At 47.0% G+C, this 22,780-nt stretch overlaps 1 protein-coding gene across 9 annotated transcripts in view; it reads right to left on the bottom strand.

Annotated features, from left to right (window-relative positions):
* Positions 1-22,780, bottom strand: part of APBA2 (amyloid beta precursor protein binding family A member 2) — a 237,897-nt gene that overhangs the window by 49,819 nt on the left and 165,298 nt on the right. For all 9 annotated transcript variants that reach the window (XM_032175896.1, XM_032175897.1, XM_058428014.1 and 6 more), the window contains one exon: positions 8,799-9,789. In XM_032175896.1, the coding sequence (XP_032031787.1) occupies positions 8,799-9,749 (951 nt within the window). In that variant the 5' untranslated portion in view covers positions 9,750-9,789. The remainder of the gene's footprint in view (positions 1-8,798; positions 9,790-22,780) is intronic.

Below are 22,780 nucleotides of genomic sequence, written 5' to 3'. Positions count from 1 at the left end.
TGGGAGGCCCTTACCTGACCTCACCCTCAGCAGCTCCAGTGTGGCCCTGACCAGTCCTGGTACTCCTCTCATCCTGTCTCACAAGCAGGGCTCAACACCTCCTTTGTGTCACTCCCAAGGACAGGTCCACTAGTGTCCTCGCCCCTGCCCAGCATGGCCTGTACCCAAACTGGGGGCAGGGCATTGCCCACCCACCTCCCTCAGACCCGATGAGCTTCCCATGGACTGAAAACTCACCATCATCATCATCTGCACAAGCACTCCATGCCCCGCACCATCCATATGGACACTGACCCAGATCAACTCCCCTCCCCACAGCCCCAGGAGATGGGGGGTTGCTGGCACAGGTGGCCCATCCAGAATGTTCCCGGGCCCCGAGCTGCTGCAGCCGGGTTGGATGCCGGCTTCCTGACTGTGGCTCCAGCATTCCTAACCACTGCACTCTGCTCTCTCCCCAAGGACTAGGGTGTGTTGAGGGCAGAGGTACTTTTTAGATCACTATTAGTGGGAGAGCTTTACATGCTCTGCCCCGACAATGTTTTAGAACAATGTTTTAGAAATCCTGGCTTTACCTAGATTTTAAAAGTACTCAAAGCAATCCCAGATCCTGATAGATAAACTGCTCCCTGATAATAACAGCCACCCATGGTGACATGTCATCAACACATGTCATCAAAAACATGTCACCCATGGTGACATGTCATCAAAAGGCTTCATACAAATCAAAGACGCCAGCTGTGCTGACTTAGCAAATGGGCCCTGAGCTTCTGAACATCAAGTTCAGAAGCTCATGCGGAGCCAGCCAGGGTTGAAACGTCAATGCACACCTGTAGGATTTTATTTTTCAAGGCAATCCTGGGAATCAGTAGCAGGAGGTGCGGTGTCCACCCTGTCACAGTGCTGGGAGCAGAGGTGCGTGGGAAGGGGCTCAGTACAGATGACAGGGGACACAGGAGCACCCCAAGAACCCTCCTGTGCAGCCTCCTCATGTGCAGAGCAGGAGTGCTAGGCCTGACACCATGGGTGGGCGGGGCAAGGGACACTGTAGAATCTGGGGCATGGCTGCAGAAAGGAGGGAGCCGACTACTCCACTGAGGCCTAGGGGGCTGCAGAGGACCTTCCCCTGCTCAGGCAGGCCATGCCCCAATGCCCCCCATAAGTCCCTGCCCTCAGCACCACCTACAGGCTCTTTCCCAAGTTCCATCCTACTGTGGGCCAGGTTTAGACAAACCCCAGACCACTCCCTCCTGGGCGCAGTGCAAGCCCCAAAGCCCCTCTGTGCAGGACCATCCCATCTGCACACCTGCTGGCCCACTGCACGCTGATAGAGGGAGGAAGCCTGGGTGCCAACAACCCCATGCCACTCCTGTCTCAGTCCTCTTCTGTAAAGCAGATACTGACACTCACTTCATATGCTGCCCGGCGGGGCATGTGTGTGAGGCCCCGGCTCAGAACACACACGGTGCCACTGCCTCCCACCTGGGGGACACACCCAGTTACCTGTGCTTTTAGCACCTTCTCTCCCTTGGCACCAGACTCCTATCACACTCTCAGAAGGCTCTTTAAAAAACAAGCCTCTAACTGAATGCCAAGTCATGGCCAAAGCATCTCTACAACGAGCAATGATGCACAATTCCACGTTTGATGTGGCCTTGGGGCCCTCGACCATGCTTCCCTTTAACTGTTGTATTAAGTTGGCTACGATGTACTGATTTTTCTTATTTTTTTCTATTGTCGGAAGGCTCTTTCCAGAAAGCACCAGCTGGGCCAGGGATAAACAGAAATCATGAATACCCCAAATAATCAAAACGTGTATTTGGTTTGCCATTCCAAGGTGTGGAGCTATTCTACACTTGCTGAGTAAATCAAATACCTCAACTCGGTAGCCATGGAGGTCCTGGACAAGGAATGCCTGCAACTCCAGAATCTCCAAGGTCCAAAGCAGTAAGTCTCTACAGGGAGAATTTCAGGCAAGGCTGACCTTTTCAGAGTATGTCCTGATAGACGTCACAAGGTAACAGGTGGGATGGGGCTCCAAAACAATCCGTCCAGCCCTCGCCAAACCCGTATGTTCCACAGGCCACCCAGAAGCATCCAGAGAACATGCCATCCAGGGCCACCCCACAGACCCACAGAACTAGGATCTTTGGTGCTGCACAAATGCTCTTATGGTTCCCCCCAGGAGTGTGGGTGAGTTGCCCCAGGGAAAGCACTGATCAGCAAACTACTCTCTTCAAGGGAAGGTACCAAGGATGTGCCAGGTCCACAGGCTCGTGGACCTGTGGAGCTCGTGGAGCTGTGAGACTGAGCCAGGCACTGGTGCCCAGCTGGGGTCCTCCCTCCACTCACGCTTCACTGCCTGATAGTAGAGGGCCACATGGGTAGGTGTAGGAATACTGATTCCATCAGGTCACTCAATACGAGCCTGGCTGGACCCAACTCATGTATTCCTTAATCACTGCATGTAAAAAAAAAAAAAAATCAATACTTTATGTCAACAAAGCTCAAAAAAATTAAGAAAAATGTCACATGAACAATCTTTACTTGACTTGTTTGATCTGTGGCCTGAGCCCTGGTGAACTCAGGACATGTTAGCACTGAGATGGGGACATTTTACAGACCGGAGGCTTCCATACCTACTGGTCACCTCACTGGCACCACATCCCACTCACTGAGAACAACAGCGCATGCCAAGCCTTTCAACAGCAAGGAAACAGACAACAGAGAAGAAGAGACCATCACTCTCCAGGAGGAACACTGCACAGTTCCCCCACACTGACTCACTCTCCACCAGGCAGGCTCAAATGCGGACTGCAAAGAACTGGATGCTTTCTCTTCTAAGGTTCCTCAAGGGCTGTGTTATGCACTGTTTAGAGGCATGGGTTTTGGCATAACACAGTCCACAGTCTATTCACAGAGGAGCTACTTAACTGTGCCATCTGCAACATGGGACTAACCCTAGCTCCCTCACTCTGGGTTGTTCTAGGATTTACTGAGATCATATTCCTAACACCCCTAACATGGTGCCAGCAGTCACCACCAACACCACTGCCACCTCCACCAGCACCCACGGACTTTACACAAACCACAAAATAAGAAAGGTTAAATCTGCAGAAGCCAAGGGTCCTGATGGTAACACAATGACAACCTTTCCATCATCACCATTTGGGGTTACTGAATCATCTTGGAACTGAAGCATACAGGGAGAGGTCTTGGGAGTTCACGTGTACTGGTCCTCTACTCCTCAGGGTGTAAAGCTTGGGTCTCTATTCTCCCATAGACCCTGCATGGAGGGAAAAGGGCTTGCTGATACACCATGTTTGGGAAGCACTGGCCAGGCTGGCTGGTATCTCCACTATAGCGAACATGGGACTTTATGCTGCTCGTGTGTGAGAAATCAGTAAACCCCAAGAAGGGAAAAGCTTTGCAGCAAAGTTTCCCAAAGTCATTTGCCAAGCAAATACAACCAATTCTCATTCACATAGTTATGTTCTGTAAAGCTTCCCTGAGCACTGAGTTGATGAATACTGAATACATTGCTCCTAGGGGAGATACAGGGTTAGGTTCCTATGAGCCTCGGGACACATTTTTATCAATGAATCAACACAGAACCTTGTTTTATGTGTGTTTCTGTTTATACACACCTTGTTTAATACAGATTTCTTACAAATAATTAATTATATGCATTATTTATTTATCATAAAACACTAGCTTAGAAGAGTTTAACATTTCCCTGACCCTAGATCACAAGACAGTAAAGTTCTTGGGTTTTCTACCTGTCCACTGTGTGTTTTTTAATCGGTCATTGTCCCATGAATCTGCAAATTTAGCCATTCCTCCATCTTTTCCTTAACTTCATCATACACTACAGAAGTTACTTTAGCACCTCCCAGAGTGGCAGCATAGACGAGTCAGCACTGTTGCTCAGCCCTGAAGGAAGCTTCTCTAGCACATGTAAGGCACACGGCAGCCATTCTGTGCTTAGGATCACTAGGCTTCAGCACCACACTTGAGGGCCATTTTATCACCAACACACACACACACACATCAACAAAAATGTAAAGAACTCTACATAGATTGTCAAAAGAACAGCTGTTTACAGTATGAGAGCTGAAACAAGAAGGCAAAGCCTTGTTCAACCTCAGCTGGGAACGTGAGAGTTGGGTGACTCAAATTCTTCCCCTCTCTGTACCTCCGCAAATGACTGGGAAAGTGCTATGAGTACTGATTTCAGGGTTACAAATCAATTTTAGCAAGTTAACAAAGTTGCAAATATGAAATCCATGAATAATAAGGATCAAATGGTACTTTGTTTACAGAACACCTCTAAGAGCGTGTTTGGGAAATCCTGACCTAGGTTTGTCTCTTTGATTCGAAAACTCTATAGTGGAATTCTACAATGCCACACGGCAAAAGATTTTTTTGCCTGTATATTCCAAATTTTCCTCAGTAAACTTGCAGTGCTGTGAAATACCTTTTTTTATTTTACTAAAATAATTCATGTGTAGATCTCTGTTCCCCATCCTGTCTTCCTACAATTTTAGAAATTCTATTGCCTTTGTGTCTCTCATATCCCAGCCTCCGGGCAGACCTCTTGGTCTCAGCAGAGTTGCACAGGTGAGAGGGCTGCCTGCAAACTGGAGCCTTTTCGAAATGCATGGCACCCTACAGCTCAGGAGGGCTCCAAAGGCCACACAACCTACTTCTTAGTACAGGCGCAACTCATTTTTCTTTTCTTTTTTTTTTTTTGGAGGTGGGGAGTCTCACTTTGTCGCCAAGGTTGGAGTGCAGTGGCGCTGTCTCGGCTCACTGCAGCTTCTGCCTCCCAGGCCCAAGCGATTCTCCTGCTTCAGCCTCCTGAGTAGCTGGGATTACTGGCGCACACCACTATGCCCAGCTAATTTTTATATTTTTAGCAGAGACGGGGTTTCACCACGTTGGCCAGGCTGGTCTCGAACTCCTGACCTCAGGTGATTTGCCCACCTTGGCCTCCCAAAGTGCTGGGATTACAGGTGTGAGCCACCACACCCAGCCGGCAACTCATTTTTCATATCGATCAGACCAAAGCAATGTCCTCTGTGAATACATCCACCAGACAGGGAAGAAGGAAACATCCAATTAAATCCCTCTGTACCCAAAGGAGATGGAGGGGTCACAGATGAGTCATTAACATCTCAAAAATGCTGCAGAGATGATGAAAATAATATAACCAAAATTCAAAAGAAAATGTACTAAAGAAGAGGACATATGCAACAGAAAGTCACACCTACAGTGTAGAGAGTGCTTCTATGAGCTGGAAATGCATCCAAACCCCAGAAGATAAAGGGCATGCATCCAACATCCACAGAAGAAGGGAAACCATTAGGCAAGGCCATCGAGGGGAGATGGTCAACGCTGACGTATGGCATGGGGATTTATCCTCAGGTAATAAACCAAAGAAGGAAAACAAGACTTGTACAAAGATGTCTGTGACAGCCTTACACCTAAGAGAAAATGCCACTCACAGTCTGCACGCTCAGTGGTAGAGTGTGTAGACAGAAATACGTTATACGGCACATCATCGCCCAAATGGATCATGGAAAGGTCACTACAAATAATCATGAAAATTATACGGTGACATGGAGAAACATCTGTCATACATCAGATTTTAAAAACTGTATGACAAAAATACGTCTGGGTTATGATGACAGCTACGTATGTCGTTTATGCTCAATGCTATGGTCTGAAAAGGCACACAGATGAAATAGCTCATCAGTTAGGGTAGTAGGGACCATGGAGAATACAACATTGTTCATCTTCCCATTTTTTCTTTCTTTTTTTTTTTTTTGAGACGGAGTCTCCCTGTCGCCCAGGCTGGAGTGCACTGGCGCGATCTCGGCTCACTGCAGGCTCTGCCCTCTGGGGTTCACGCCATTCTCCTGCCTCAGCCTCCCGAGTAGCTGGGACTACAGGCGCCCGCCACCACGCCCGGCTAATTTTTTTGTATTTTAAGTAGAGACGGGGTTTCACCGTGTGAGACAGGATGGTCTCGATCTCCTGACCTCGTAATCCGCCTGCCTCGGCCTCCCAAAGTGCTGGGATTACAGGCGTGGGCCACCACGCCCGGCCTCATCTTCCCATTTTTTCTAACTCTATTTTACTATTGCCATTCGTGCAATGACTAAATGCTATTCAGTCCTCTTCAAAATATCCAGGACACAATTTTTCAAGCTGTAAAATGAGTAGAAGAGAGGGGAGGGCTGCTACACAATTTCTTCCAAGTGAGTCTCCTACAGCATAACAGCTGGAATGTGGCATCTTGTTGAAATGCAGATTCAGATTCAGCAATCTGGGGGCGGGGCTCCCCAGTAATGCCAATGCTGCTGGGTTAGGGTTAAAAAGCAAGAGTCTACAGCATCTAAGTGACCAATATCGCCCATTTCTCCCTTCAGATTTTTTTTTTTTTTTTTTTACTGCAGCCTCAACCATAGGGATCACTACACTATGTGGACAGCACTGGGAACAGAGAGGTGGGCATGGGACACACGGCACCCTGTGCATCTGTTTGAGGCCAGGCCTTTGTTGGCTCATGGTACGGCCTGGCTGTCCCCCAGGGGAGGAAGGGGATTGCTCTTAGGAAAGCAGGTTGTAATTTCAAGCAAGGCAGCACCAAATCTCCCAGTGCACATCCTTCATAAAAAATCTTGCTTTCAAGATGAATTCTACGGCTCTTTCTGGTCAGGTTTCAAAGAGCTCCTCATCCAGAATGGGGTACTCAAATCTAAGGATGTGGAGACCCTGCCCACGTGCAGCGGGACTGGTAGAGTCTTCAGAAAGAGTAGTCAGGGCCCCTGGCACCAGGGTCCTTGTCAGCCTGGAACTCTGGAACTGGTAGGTGCTCCCCTTGACAGAATTAATTTGTGAATTGATAGAAAAGAAAGAGAGAGAGAGAGAGGAGGGAGGGAGGGAAGAAGAAGAAAGAAGAAGAAAAGAAGAAGAAGAAGAAGAAGAAAGAGAAGAAGGGACAGAGGAGGGGGAGGGAGGGAGGGAGGGAGGGGAGGGGAGGGAGGGAGGGAGGGAGGAAAGGAGGAAAAGATAGAAAGAAGGGAAGGAGAGAGGGTAAAAGAAAACAAAACAAAAGCTATACAATCATTAACCAGTTTGAATGAACTTTTCCAGTGTCTCGGACAAGAGCATTTCCTTCAAGGACACACTCTCCTTAAGGGGAGAAGCGACCTACTTTTTCATTCAATGCCTCTTCTGGGAAGAACAGACCTCCTCTTGATCCTCCACAATGGCTGGGGACTTCCCCCACCTCCACCTGTCCTTTTAAACAGCTACTACCATCCATCCATCCATTCATTCCCACTCATTTACCTCCCAGCATTCCAACCGCAAGATCTCTGTGTTTTTACCCAAATTACCATATGGTTAGCATGAAGCACAAAACCAGAAAATATCAGGTCTTGCTTACTCCCCACCACGCTCTAAAGATAATCTTCTTTGACAAGAACTTGGCTAGCGATGCCATTTGTCACAATAAGACGCAGCATGTCACACGTTCTGCACAGCCCACGTCAATCCTTGAGGTGCCTTCACTACTGTTGTGGGTCAAGTCCAGGCCCTGCTAAAGACCAAAGAAACACTTTGCTTTGGCCTAAAGCCCAGACCCACGGTCCAGAGCCTCCTGGCCTTAGGGGTGAACTCTCCCAACATCCACTAGTACCATGGGACCTCCTATGCAACCCACAGCCCCCTGTAAACATGGAATTGCTGTGAATGACAGGAACACCCCCAAAGCAAAGTCAACTGACACTTAACGTACTTTAGAGAGAATACAAGACATTAAAATACAAGTGCTGAAAATCCAAGAGTCAATTAAAATACAAGTGCTAAAAATCCAATGATTTCCATTCCAAACCCAAGCTCTCAACACACACACACACACACACACACACACAGACACACACACACACACACTCAAATTCATGAACTCTTCTCAGAAAAAAAATATTTAATAGTAAAGGCTTTAAAAAAATATGACAGAAGTCCACATAATTGGCCAAATAGAAGTTCCTTCACACAAGTCCAATAATCACATCTTCTTTATATACTCACAGTGAGGGTTTTTTTGTTTTTTTGGAAGGCAGCTTTTCAAATGTGTTTATTAGAATGCATGCTGACTTTGCTATAATTAAAATACAGTTATGCTGACATCCACTGCCCTCATTAGCATGCATTTCTTCCCGGAGGTTTTGTCAAACCTTCAAAAAATCCTTTTCCAAATAGTTATTCACAGCTGATTGCCCATCAGGCCAAGGCCCCCGGGCTTTCAGAGAGGCATCCACTGTGAAATGCACTCTGGCCCCGACCACAGGCACCAGGTCACCCACCACTGGCCGCAGCACTGTGTGAGCACCAGCACCCCCACGTCTTTGCCACTGCCCTGCTCGCCTGAGTATACCCCTGAGGATTGAGGGGCTCTCCCACAGATACTGCCTCACCATGAGCAGACCCAGGGCAGTGGGCAAGAAATCCAGCCTCTCTTCTAGGGTGGAAGGAGGGGTGTCTTCTATGAGACACAAGTCGCCACTCAGCCTTCAACTGGATTTACTCCTGAGTCTGAGTGGTGAGTTTAAGAGCGGCCGGAGCATCCCACATGTCTCCCAACTGGACCAATGAAGAGCTCAGCCACCATTAGAACTGTAAGGCACCCAGCACCCCCCACCGCCTCGCTTCAGCATCTGCGAGGCCTGTACCCTGAGGTCCCTTGCTCTCGGGCCCCTCTGCTCCCTTCCCCAGGACAGCCAGAGTCCTACCTGCTCGTGGGGCCACTTCGGCCTCTCTTCTGGGGTCCTGGTCTTGGGCTTAAAGCCTCTCTGGGGGTCTCCGGGGTGCTTGGCCTCGGGAGGGAGGTTCAGTGACTTGGGCCTCGCCTCGTGCCTGCTGGGGCTGCAGCTGGCCTTGATGGGTGGGCAGGCCTCTGCAGAGTCCGCAGGCCCTGGCTCTGGCCCATGCTCGGGGCTGGCCTCACTGGCGCTGGTGATGCTGGTCATGCTCAGACTCATCTTGATCTCTGCCACGATCTGGTCGATGTCCTCCTCCTGGTCCTCCAGGTCCCCATCCCCGCGCCTCAGGCGGTAGGGGGAGGCGCCGGTGTTCCCGTTGGCCTCCTCGGGGTAGTACTCCTGGTAGCCCTCTTTGCTGGAACAGTAGTGACCGTCTTCTTCCTGGTCATGGGCCTCAAGGATGGAGGGCTCATCCTCTGGAATGGGCAGTTGGCCGTCTGGGTAGTCCTGGCTGCCTTCAGCCTCGTGGCTGTGGGGGTGCGGGCCTGCCGAGTCCGTCCACTCCTCCACCGCCTCCTGGCACTCGTCAGTGTCCACAGGGTGCACACCGTGGGCCAGGTACTCCTCCCCGTTGCAGTCCATGCCCTCCAGGTAGCTGTCATCCTCGGGGCAGTAGCGGATGTAGTAAGTGATGCCCTCCTCCTCCTCAGGGAGGCCCTCGTCATAGTCCTCCTCCTCAGAGGTGTTGTTCACGTAGTCGGAGCTGGAGTCCCCATCGGGGCTGTGGTTGTGGCACTCCCGTTCTTCTGGCGCGGGGCTCTCTGGCCGCAGGGCAGCCAGCTCCAGGCCCTCGGGCACATAGCCCTCCAAGGGCAGCTCCACGTCCTCGCTCTCGGGCTCCTGGCTGTGAGGGACAGGAGCCGGTCTCGCCCTATGGTCCAACATGCCGCTCCCCACGCTCTCAAGCTTCCGGTGGGCCATGGCAGTCGCTCACGCAGCCATCATCACCCAGAGGCAGCCACTGTGGGGAGGAACATTGGGAAGGGCAGAGTCAAAACCCCACAAAGCCCAGCCACGTGTGGGGCCACTTCACCACAGCACCTCCCACCACGTTCTCCCGCAGCAATGTGAAGGCACATCCATTCAAACAGTGCGCCATCCCCACCCTCGCTGACTCATCATCAGAACAACATGCATCCACACCAAGGAGAACGAGGGCACACAGAGCTCCAGGAAAAGCAGTCAAGGGAGGCACCAGCAACTCGCCAGGACACCTGCCTCTCCCCAAGAACCCACCGGCTGATTCCTGACTTCTCACTCAGTTTGGGTAGCCCAGGTGACCAAGACAAATGGTCATAAGATCAGGTTGTTTGCTCTCAAGAAGAAAACGAGCAGCTTTCATTCAGAAGACATGAGGGCCGGGCGCGGTGGCTCACGCTTGTAATCCCAGCACTTTGGGAGGCTGAGGCGGGCGGATCATGAGGTCAGGAGATCGTGACCATCCTGGCTAACACGGTGAAACCCCATCTCTACTAAAAATACAAAAAATTAGCCGGGTGCGGTGGCGGGCGCCTGTAGTCCCAGCTACTCGGGAGGCTGAGGCAGGAGAATGGCGTGAAGCCGGGAGGCGGAGCTTGCAGTGAGCCGAGATAGCACCACTGCAGTCCGGCCCTGGGGGAAAGAGCGAGACTCCGTCTCAAAAAAAAAAAAAAAAAAAAAAAAAAAGAAGACGACATAATGAGGACCAATGAGGAGGGACATTAACTCTTCTAAATCCATGGCCCCTCAAAGACTATCTTGGGTCCCTTCCACTTCAGGCTTATCCCATCCTCTCCCTCCTCTTCCTCCTCAAACTGAACAATGTTCACAGAGGAACTGGATGTGCAAGAACCATCCAGGCTGAGCAATGTGCAGAATAGCTCAACACAAGTCCCCAGCATGGCAGGCTGGAGGGCTCAGGAGTGGGGACAGCACTGCTCAGCCATGGGGAGGACAAAGGGTGAAGCTGCAGCCTGCAGGTATCGTGGGGTGATAGGGCAGCTGCAGAGACCTGGAAGGCCAAAGTGGGAGAGGGCCTGGACCCAGTGCCCAGGACTCTGAACTTTATCCCCCAAACCACACTGCTATGGCCTTAATATGTCCCCCAAAGTTCATGCATTGGAGACTTAATCCCTAATGCAACAGTGTTGAGAGGTGGGACCTTTAAGAGGTGATTAGGTCATGAGGGCTGTGCTCTCATGAATGGATTAATGTCTTTATCTTGGGAGGAAGTTCTTTATTGTGAGAGTGGGTTTGTTATAAAAGTGAGTTCAGCTCTCTCTTGCTCTCTCTCTCACTCTCCCTCACCTTCTCACCTCTGCCTTGGGATGACATAGCAAGAAGGCCCTTACCAGATGCTGACACCTTGACCTTGGACTTCCCAGGCTCCAGAACTGTGAGAAACAATCTGCATTCTTTATAATCACCCAGTCTCAGGTATTCTGTTATAGCAACAGAAAACAGACTAAGACGTGCAGAGTCACTGAGCAATTTTCAACATTTTTTCTTTTAGCCCTGTCTCTCTGGGCCTGGCATGGGGACAGAGGCTAGAGGCAGGGAGACCAGTGAAAAGGCTATTCTCTCTTCTAGGGGAAAGCAAGGGGCTAGCATCAGGAAAGTGGCACAGAGGACGTCCAAAAGTTTGCTTAATGTTCTACTTCTTTTTTATTTTTTATTTTTATTTTTTTGAGATGGAGTCTCACTCTGTCGCCCAGGCTGGAGTGCAGTGGCACCATCTCGGCTCACTGCAAGCTCCGCCTCCCGGGTTCACACCATTCTCCTGCCTCAGCCTCCCAAGTAGCTGGGACTACAGGCGCCCCCCCACCATGCCGAGCTAATTTTTCATATTTTTAGTAGAGACGGGGTTTCACCATGTTAGCCAGAATGGTCACGATCTCCTGACCTCGTGATCTGCCCGCCTTGGCCTCCCAAAGTGCTGGGATTACAGGCATGAGCCACCGCACCCAGCAACATTCTACTTCTTCAGCTAAGTGTTTCCCCAAATGTTTGTCATATTCTTTAAACTGTACTCTTACATTACACATGCCTTTTTGCTTGCATGATAGTTCAATTATTTAAAAAAAACATATTCCAGTAGTCCAGTTAAGACCTTGCATACTTGAAAATGTTTAAAATGGTAAATTTTTTATGTCTATTTTACTGCAATTTTTAAAAAGAAAAAAAAGGAGAGCTTAAACTAAAACAGTAGAGAGGACAGTGGAGAAGTGGCTCAGCGAGCACCTTAGGTGGCAGAAGCAAAGGGATCTGGGCTCAGATGGGAGCAGGGAGTGAAGATGAAAGAGGAGCTATCAGTGACCCTCAGCAGTCACTGTCCCGGCTCTGATCTTGCCTTCCTGTACCTCCTCTTCCCCTCTTGTCTCTTTAGTTTAGGCCACAAACTCAAGGCCTTCCATATTGTGTATCCCCCAGAGCTCCAAACACAGCACCTTGTTTGTAGTGGTGCCCAAAACACATCTTGTTATGAGACTGACTGTACCAGATGGTCACAGTTACAGCAGTATGAATATTCCCAAAAGAACGAAGAAGGAGATAATTATTTCATCCAGTCCAGACACTCAGAGTGTGGGCACAATTACTGATGGAGCCACATGCTTCCAACGTGTGAATTCACTCCAAGGACACTTGACATCTAAAGAAGCAATGTTTACTCCACCACCTGCAAAGGCTTGTCCATGGCCGTGTGTCAGGAGCATCACTAGTATGCGGAGCAATTCACAGCACTCCCCCTAGAGTGGCCCACAGACAGCAAAGATGTCCCACACCAGGAAAATTGTCACTGAGATGGACCCTGCAGGGCCTGTCACCCCATTCTCAAACCCTGAAACAGGACAATTCGAAAGAGCTGTTCCCCAGAAGAGAGCAAGGGGCCAGCACTCACTAAGACATCTGCAACCCATATGTGTCAGAGGACACATCAAGAACACTGAGCTGCCTCAAAGACCACACATAACTTGTCACCAGATTTCTTATCTTCACAGAGGACAGCCAGCCACAAGAGACAGGCTGCAGGAGTGATGTCAGGGACTTAGCAACCACAACTCTCAGACACAATCTCCAGTAACTACATTCCTCAAGACGGTCTCTCAGAAGCATGTGCTGAATGCAGCTGCTAACATGCAACCAGACGTCCATGTCTTGACTGTCAGGACAGCAAAGGACAGATGGTACATCACTGGCACATGAGCACACAGCTCCCATTCCTTGCATAGTGGTGCCATCTCTACAGCATCCCTGTATCTCGCCAGGCTCTGACACCAAGCTGTGCACATTGAAGGTATGCACATCCTTGTTAGAGAACAAACTAAAGTACACAGTACTCTTGCTATCTTAACTTCAAATTCTCTGTCATTTGGGGGGATAAAATTTGTAATACGCACATAGAAATATGTATACCAACACTAAATAAAACATTCTCTAGGCCAATATAAGACATAAGGACTAAAATACACATTACAGTAACATGGAACAGTCCCGATCCTATTAATATGTTATCCAAGTTTTCAAAAATGAAAACACTGAGGACATTGTAGGAGAACTGCAACAGAACCAGGAGTTTATTTTCCACTGGTGTTTCCCATTAGCTCTCCAAGCCTTCAAATGATTTCACAAAAATTTATTCCAGATGTGTAACACTACGACAACCATATAATTTGGACTATAATTACTCAATTCATAACTTACCACTGCTTCCTATACTTTTTGCGTTTCTTTCTCTTGAACTATTTAGTGGGATTTCATTTTTATTTTGTAAAAATAATTGTTAGAGTCATTTTGTTTAGTTAGGAGGTAACCCTTTTGTGTCTATAAAATGGCTCTGATCTCACATAGAATGATACCTTTGCTGGGTATAAGATTATTGCATTGTATCCTTTTCACAATAATTTGCTAACACTGTTCACTATCTTCTAGCTTACAGCCTCGCAGATGTGCACTTTAATACTGTTCAGATTCTTTTTACCTTGGTACAAAAATCTATTCCTTCTGTCTGGAAGCTGATACAATTATCTCTCCACTCTTAGAGTTCAGAAATTCCAGCAAACTATGTCTGGATAAGGGTCTTTTTAAATTTTATGAGGGTCTCATTAATTTTATGTGAGATTCATTTGGTGAGCCCTTTCCGAATCAAGTCCCACATCTTACTTTAGTTACAGGAAGATTCTTGCTATTTCTTTTTTATTTCTCTCCCTGATGGCCTTTTTCTCTTTCTGGAATATCTCTGAAATTTGCCCTCCAAATCACTTAACTTTACACTCATAGCACCCATTTCATATTTTTTTCTGTGTGGTATAAATTAGTTCCTCCATTTGACCTTCCAAAACACTAACTCACTTTTCAGCAAGAGGTGGCATGTGACCTGTCTTTGCTATTGCTGGCAACAAAGGGCCCATGAGATACCAGTGCAGGTCTCTCAGCAACTGGTGGATGGCTGGGCAGTGTAAGGTACAGTGGGAGATGATTTTATGGTGAGGTGGAGGCAGTCAGGGTGGTCATCTGGGACTTCACTGTTGAGATGTGAAGAGGTGCCTGTATTTTTTATGTATGACAGAGATAGGCTGTCCTCAGCCAGATCTGCTTGCTTCCAGGGAAAATGTCCACCCTTCCTAGAGGCACAGGAATAAGGTGCTCCCCTGAAACTCCCTGAGTCTCTGTGCTGCACCTGCCCCTAGCTCCAGAAGTTCCAGACTTTTCATGCGAGGGGTCAAACCTCTTCCCTTGGAGTAAGCAAATCCAGTCACTGTCTAGAATCCTTTATTCTTGACATTGAAATATTTAACCCATCAGAAAGTGTACACATACAAGGTAGGGAGCAGCTTCGTGTTCTCCACGATGGTTACCCCAGTGATTTTCAACTTTTGTTACCCATTAAAAATCCTGATGCCCAGGTCACACCTCATACCAATGAACCTGGAATGTCTCAGATAGGAACTAGGCGTCAGTATTCATAAAAGTTTCCCAGGTGATTCCAATATACAGCAAAGTGTGGGCACCACAGCTTTACTCAGGTAACCCAATACCCTTTACTAAATAGACCATTCTGTTTCTCACGTTTTACAGTGACCAACCATCTCAGCTTTAACACTCAAAGTCTCATGTCCCAGGAAACCCTCAGTTCCAGAGGAACTGGGATGGCTGGTCACCCTGCATGTCATACACTAAATTCTTTTTTTTTTTTTTTTTTTTTTTTTTGAGATTGAGCCTTGCTCTGTTGCCAGGCTGGAGTGCAGTGGTGTGATCTCGGCTCACTGAAACCTCCACCTCCCAGGTTCAAGTGGTTCTCCTGCCTCAGCCTCCCAAGTAGCTGGGACTACAGGTGCACACCACCACGCCCAGCTAATTTTTGTATTTTTTTTTAGTAGAGATGGGGTTTCACCATGTTGGCCAGGATGGTCTCGATCTCTTGACCTCGTGATCCACCTGCCTCGGTCTCCCAAAGTGCTGAGATTACAGGTGTGAGCCACCACGCCCAGCCATCATACACTAAACTCTTACTTAAACTTAGATCTGTCCCTGGACTTTCTAGTCTACATCGTTTCTATCTGCCCAGCAACAGTACCATGCCATTTTCATTATTATGACTTTAGAGCATATTTTAATATGACATAAGGCAAGTTCTCTCTCATTATTCTCATTTTTTCATCTTCCCCTACTATTTTCACATTTATTCTCCCAAAAGAACTTAGGAGTTAGTGGTTCCAAGTATTCCCAACATTCCACTGAAATTTTGGCTGGAGTAACTTTAGGTTATAAATTACTTTAAGGATTTTTTTTTTTCTTTTGAGACAAGGTCTCGCTCTGTCGCCCAGGCTGAAGTGCAGTAGCACGATCTCAGCTCATGGCAGTCTCTGCCTCCCAGGTTAAAGTGATTCTTATGCCTCAGCCTCCTGAGTGGCTGGGATTACAGGCATGTGTCACCACCCTCCGGCTAATTTTTGTATTTTTTGTAGAGATGAAGTTTTGCCATGTTGGCGAGGTTGGTGTCCAACTCCTGGCCTCAAGTTATCAGCCCACCTCAGTCTCCCAAAGTGCTGATTACAAGAGTGAGCCACCGTGCCCCGGCCTCAGAAATTATTCATACTCACAACACTGAGTCTTTTTACCCAATTTCACCCAAAAAAAATCTTCCTATTTATTCAAGCCTTACATGTCTCTCAACAGCTTTGTAATTTTCTTTATAGCTGTAGACATCTCATATTAAGTTTTTTCTGAAATATAATATTTCTGTGGCTGTTGCGAATAGATCTTCTCTTCCTTATATATTTACCTGGTTATTGTTGGCATACAGAAAAAAAGATATTGATTTTGTAAAAATAGATTTTACTAAGCTATTTTTAAATCCTAATAGTTTTTAGTTGATAATGTTTTTCTAGGTAAATGATGTCACCTTCAGAAGTCACCATTTTGCTTCCCCTTTCCGGCATGTGGTCATCTTGTCCAACTACCCTGCCCTGCACTTCCCTGTGCAGTTAACAACAGCACTAAGAGGCACCATTGACTTATTCCTCATTGCAATGAAAATGCTTTCACTTTACGATGGCTGAACCAGGGAGAGACAAGGGATGCCCCCAAAACCCAAGCAATCAAAAATAAATAATATTTTAATGCAATGCTTTAGAAATCAAAACTAATGCAAAATAAATCCATGATGAACAAAATATCAAAATTTTAAATGAAGATAGGATTGGTAATCTTGATTTTTCCTGTTGCCTCAGCCTGCAATATGGCTTGGCTGTGGACTAGTAATGATCCCGTTTTTCACCATGACTACAATGCTAGCACTGGCTAACGGCAGCTCTTTTCCTGAGTTTGACACCACAGACATTCTGATCCAGTTCTCTTTCCCATGAGTACAAAGAGTAAGGGACCCACAGCAGCTGCCCAGGAAGGCAGCCACATCTTCAAAGACTCCGCAGAATTACACTGAACCTACTGGGGCACTTTTGGTATAAGACAAAGAGCCCGCCTGTTAAAGATGAAGACTGAAGGTCCTTGTTTCAATTCAGACCTCTGTTTACTGTGAGGCCTGGGGCAAGATATTTAATGGAGAGATGGCCTTCCCCTCCTTAGGAAATTGAAAATGACAGTATGTGCCTGCAGGGCTTGAAGTGAGTTAAAGAAGAGAGTAACCAGTGCAGGCCTGAACTCCATAAACACTACATAAAGGGAGTTAAGGAAAATGTCAATGAAATGGTCCAGGAGAGATGCCTGATGAGGTGAATGTCTTAGATGGGAATGAGGAACTCTGCTGACACAGGTGGCTGGGAGTGGCTGTGGCCAGGTGACACTGTCCCTGGCTGTGTATGCAAATTGCATCTCTGCAGTGGGATATGGGTGCATCTTGGAGGGACTGAGGAAAGCGGGGAGAGGTCCTTGTGGAAAGTCAAGAGTTACTCCTCCAATGCAGTGATTTGTCCACTTTGGTGGGCACAAGGCCCACCTGGAGAGTGTGCAGGTTCATGGCCCAAGATTCCAAGGTTGTGGGCCAAAGGCCAGGTCTAGAGCTGCAGGTGGTTCTCATGCTGGAGATCCAAAGACTGCACTTGAAAACTCTGCCCTAAGTAGATGCTTGCAGGTCTCTGATGACGGCCCAGGGAATGGATCTGACCTCCTTGTCAACAAATACAAGGCCCTCCCCGAGAAGCCTAGGCCCACCACATTCCAAGCCTTCTTCCCCTACTCCAGGGGGTGGACAGCAAGGACAACTGTCCCCAGCTTCTTCAAACAAGGGCAAAGGTGGGTGGCCTGGCAGGACGGGGCTATTCAGAGCACAGCAGATAACTGCCAAGACACAAAAGTGGGGTGTGGCCAAAGGGAGGTGAGAAGGAAAGGTGGGCAAAAACGTAGGTAGAAATAAGCGGTTCTTTCAAAGAAAGAGTTCTCCTACTGGATTTCTGGTATCTCATTTAGTTCACTAAAAGCATATTCCTGCAAGGAACTAACACATTGCCTTTTGCACAGAAGCAGTTTGCAGCCTGATGATAAAGAATTCCATTTAAGACACCTCAATGTATAAGCAACTTTTTCAGGAAGCCCTTTAGTGCCTGAAGGAAGGTCCCACATAGCTGCCAAATCCCACCTTTCTGGGCTGCCAGACTCTCAAAACGTCTGGTCAAAGAATCTCCAATTACTTTAACTGCATACTCCTTCTAGGGATACAACTGTTATATGGGGACAGCTGCCCTGTAGGAGGGCAGGAGAGAGCCGGAGATATGACTAATCATCTAGCACATCATTTGTGAAACTGATGTGGGCAGACTTCTGTACTCAGAGGGTGACTGCTTCTGAGGGCGCATTCCTTCCCAGCAACGAGGACTACAATCTGTTTTCCTCTGTGTTCTTAATAGGAAATATAGAGAAGAATGGATGCCCACTCAGAGTTGTTCCACCCATAGAAAGCCAATGTTCGTTTGGTGGTTTCTTTCTTTCCAGTCTTTTATCTGTGCATCTCTTTTGCATAGCTGAGACCTTACTGTAAACACAGATCCATGTTGTTCTAACATGCGGTAAGCAACACAAGCTCTCCATAGGTATCATTTTAATGGCTACATCTTATTTCCCAGCTGAATAGATATCATCTGACCACTACAGACTGAATGTTTGCACCCCCCCCCCAAAATTTACATGTAGAAATCCTGACCCCCAGTGTGATGGCATTAGGAGGTGGGGTCTTTGGGGAGTGATGAGGTCATGAGGGTGGAGCTCATGAGTGGAACTGTGCCCTTATGAAAGAGACCCCAGGCCAGGCGTGGTGGCTCACGCCTGTAATCCCAACACTTTGGAAGGCTGAGGCTGGCAGATCACAAGGTCTTGAGTTTGAGACCAGCCTGGCCAACATTGTGAAATCCCATCTCTACCAAAAATACAACAACAACAAAAAATAATTAGCCAGGCATGGTGGCATGCACCTGTAATCCCAGCTACTTGGGAGGCTGAGGCAAAGAGAATCACTCGAACCTGGAAGGCGGAGGTTGCAGTGAGCCGAGATCACGCCATTGCACTCCAGCCCAGGTGACGGTGTGAGACAAGAAAGAAAGAGAGAGAGAGGGAGGAAGGGAGAGAGGAAGGGAGGGAGGGAGGAAGGAAGGAAGGAAGGAAGGAAGGAAGGAAGGAAGGAAGGAAGGAAAAAAGAAAGAAGAAAAAGACCCCAGAGAGCTGCCTTGCCCCTTTCACCATGTGTGGACACAGAAAGAAGACGGCCACCTATGAACCAGGAAGCAGACAGACCTCACCAGACACTGAATCTGCCCATACCTTGATCACAGACTTCCCAGCCTCCAGAGCTGTGAGAAATAAATGTCTGCTGTTGGAGCCACCAAGTCTATGGTGTTTTTTGATATAGCAGCCTGAGCTGACTAAGACACTAACTATTCCCCTGCTGAACCCACATTATGTCCTGGTTTTGCATAATAAGTAATGCTGTTTATTCTGTGTTTCCCTCAGAATATACTATAGGCCTTTTCTCCCCTCCCAGAGCCTTTATCCAGGACCCTTTGAAGCTGTCTTTGCTGCATACGTGTCAATCCAAGGCCCAGGTCCTCAGATGAGCCCAGGAGGGGTGTGGCCAGGAGAGAGTTAACCGTCTCTACAGTGGGGGCTGGGGGCTTTGCATTGCAGAGCATGTAATGCAAACATACTCAGGTCCTTTGCTTCTAGTCAATCATATTAAAGATAAATCCTGTACAACACACCATCTGGAAAGCAATTCAAATGTACAGGAGAAGCATGATTACCTGCTACATGTCCAAGAAAATGAGTCCCCATGTCCAGACTCAATTAATTCTATAACAGCACATAAATCAATAGCAAATGCGGCCCCCGACACCGTGCTCACCACTCGCCTCCTGAAACATTCTAATTAGATGTGAGACATAAAGGCTCACTGTCAACAATAAAGAGCTCCAGTATCCTTATTCTAAACCATGTTTTTCTTTTGCATGGGAAAATAGCATTAGCTGGTGCTTAGAAGAGCTAGTAATATAGCAGACCAGATGAAAAATAGCTATTCAGTGACCACAATACAGGCTGGGTGAAAACGTATTATACAAATGAGAAACAGACTCAGCCAAATTGTTCCTGACACCAGTCTTGTCCCCCATTTGGTCTCACATGTTGTAAAGATAATATTATTTTGTTCCTTTCAAATATAATTTAGTTGCTTTCACTATACACTATACACCATGTGGGTTTGAACAATCCTGGAGAATGCTTGTATAATCAGCCCAAGCATTCCAGACAAAAGTCACCGAATAAGTATTTCACTTCAAGATCACAGGCAACCGCAAGCTCTGAAAGGACACTAATAAATTAATCTTCCAAAAACCATACTGATATCCAACATTGTCAAGCAAGGCTCTCTAACCTAGCTTAGGGTCACAAAGGGATGTGTTTCTCTTTGGAAAATGGCAGTGAAATGGACAAAAATATTGAGCACACACTAAACCTTCAATAACAGGATGCTAGATAAATCAGTGTTAGCACTTCCACAAGACAATTTTGTGGCATCTGAAATATTTACAAAAGGCTTAGCATGTAATATGCATTGTTATGATTTATTCACAACAAATAAAGATAGAATCAACTGTGAAGAAATGCATTAAGACGTTAGCAAGGGCTGCCTTCGAGTGATGGGACAATGGTACCTATTTCCTTCCTCTCGTCATTCCTGGCTACAGTACTTCTACAGACAAATAACATAAAAAAGACGAGCACCGTGGACTGCAAGCCCTCTGCAGCCCGGGAAGCCTTGGGCAGCCATACCTGTCAGGTGACATTTCTGTGGTGGGAAGGGTGTTAAGTCTCAGCAGCCCTTGGAAGAGGCTTGGGGTTAATGTTGGGCCTAACTTCTTCCTTCTGGATATTCAATATGCTGGGACATCTGCCCCACTGCATCCTCATCTCAAAATAAGCAAAGGGTGATGATCTGCCCTTTAAATATCATTAAAATTGCTGTCAGACCTTCATCATCAATACTAGTCTCCAGGAAATGGCATTTTCAGTATCTTACAATGTAGTCCACACCTGAAAGCAGCATTAATGCCGTAACAGGAAAAGAGTAACTGTGTGCACTTCTGGCCTGGCAGGTATTTGCTGTTCTTCCTGGGTTACATCTCACAGTAAGAAGTCAACTCTCTCCCACAAGAACTTCTGGAAATAGTGGTGCCTTGGCAAAGTCTACCTCTGCATGCCATGTTTGCTCTTGGATGCCTCTAGGGGAAAAGCAGGGTCCAGATGAGAGTGCAACTGAACACCGAACAATACCAGCACTGACCTTTTTCTTAACATGCTGGAGAAAGGGGAGCAGCTTCTGCAGCTGCCAGGACCCTGTGCGAAGAATTACACTGCTAAATACACCCTCTACCAGATCCATCCTCAGAGACAAAGAAATCTGTCACCCCCAGAGAAGTGGCCACAAGACTCGAGGGGGAAAAATCTGTTTCTGCTTGTTGCCCTGTGATTTTCATACTTTTCTAGTCATTTCCAAGTGCATACAGTACTGTGTAAATTTAAAATAAGCCACATCCGTGTTATGGCTGAATTATGTCCCCTCAAAATTCGTATGTTTAAGTTCTGATCCCCCATACCTCAGAATATACTTTGTTTAGAAATAGGATCACTGCGGCTGGGTGTGGTGGCTCACTCCTGTAATCCCAGCACTTTGGGAGGCCCAAGGGGGGCGGATCACGAGGTCAGGAGATAGAGACCATCCTCGCTAACACAGTGAAACCCTGTCTCTACTAAAAATACAGGTGGTGGCACGCACCTGTAGTCCCAGCTACTCAGGAGGCTGAGGCAGGAGACTCTCTTAAACCCGGAAGGCAGAGGTTGCAGTGAGCCGAGATCGGGCCACTGCACTCCAGCCTGGTGACAGAGTGAGACTCTTTCGAAAAAAAAAAAAGAAAGGAAAGAAAAGAAAGAAAAGAAAAGAAAAGGAAAAAAAAGAAAGAAAGAAAGAGAGAGAGAGAGAAAGAAAGAAAGAAAGAAAAGAAAGAAAAAAAAAAAAGAAAAAGAAAGAAAGAAAGAAAGAAAGAAAGAAAGAAAGAAAGAAAGAAAGAAAGAAAGAAAGAAGGGATTACTGCAGATATAATTAGTTGACATACAGTAATTTGGGTAGGCCCTAACCCAATAGGACTGGTGCCCTCTAAAGAGGGGAATTGTGGAGACAGTCACAGAAACAGGATGAAGGCAGGGCTCTAAAAGCTAGGGAACATCAAAGATCGCCAGCAAACCACCACAAGCAAATGGAGAAGCATGGGACAGACTTTCCCTCATAGCCCTCATGAGGCACTAGTCCTGAGGACACCTCGATCCGGGACTTCCAGCCTCCAGAACTGAAACAGTAAGCTTCTGTTGTTTATGCCACCCAGTCTGTGGACTTCTTATAGCAGCCCTAGCGAGCTAAGGAAGTCCATAAGGATCATGTGCCCTTTATTTAAAGTTCAGAGTTCCCTTGTTTTTCATCTTCTGGGAAATTCTCCCAATCAGGAATATTTTTTCACCTGGGATCTAACCATTGTTTGCACTATTGATCCCTTATTTTTCTATATAAATTTTAGAATCCCATTATCAATATCTATTTTTTTAATCCTGCTGGAAATTTGATTGGGATTGCAATGAATCCATAGGTCAATTTGGGGAGAATTCACAACTATACTGAATCTTCCAAAATATAAATATATCTTTCCATGAGTTGGGTCTTTGATTTCTCTCATCAGTATTCTTTAGTCTCCAGCATACAGATCTTGCATATTTTCTTATTTATACGTATTTCTTTCTTTTTTGGGGGGATGCTATTGTAAATGATACCTTTTTTAAATAATTGGTTTTTTTTTTTTTTTTTCTGAGACAGGGTCTTGCTCTGTCACCCAGGCTGGAGTGAAGTGGCACAAATATGGCACACTGCAGCCTCAACCTCTGGGGATCAAGTGATCCTCCTGCCTCAGCCTTCTGAGTAGGTG

The sequence above is a fragment of the Hylobates moloch genome, unplaced genomic scaffold (genome assembly GCF_009828535.3).
Source record: "Hylobates moloch isolate HMO894 unplaced genomic scaffold, HMol_V3 SCAFFOLD_14, whole genome shotgun sequence".
Taxonomy (NCBI): Eukaryota; Metazoa; Chordata; class Mammalia; order Primates; family Hylobatidae; genus Hylobates; species Hylobates moloch.
The sequence above is the reverse complement of the archived record's forward strand: the minus strand, read 5'-3'. Positions and strand labels throughout refer to the sequence as shown.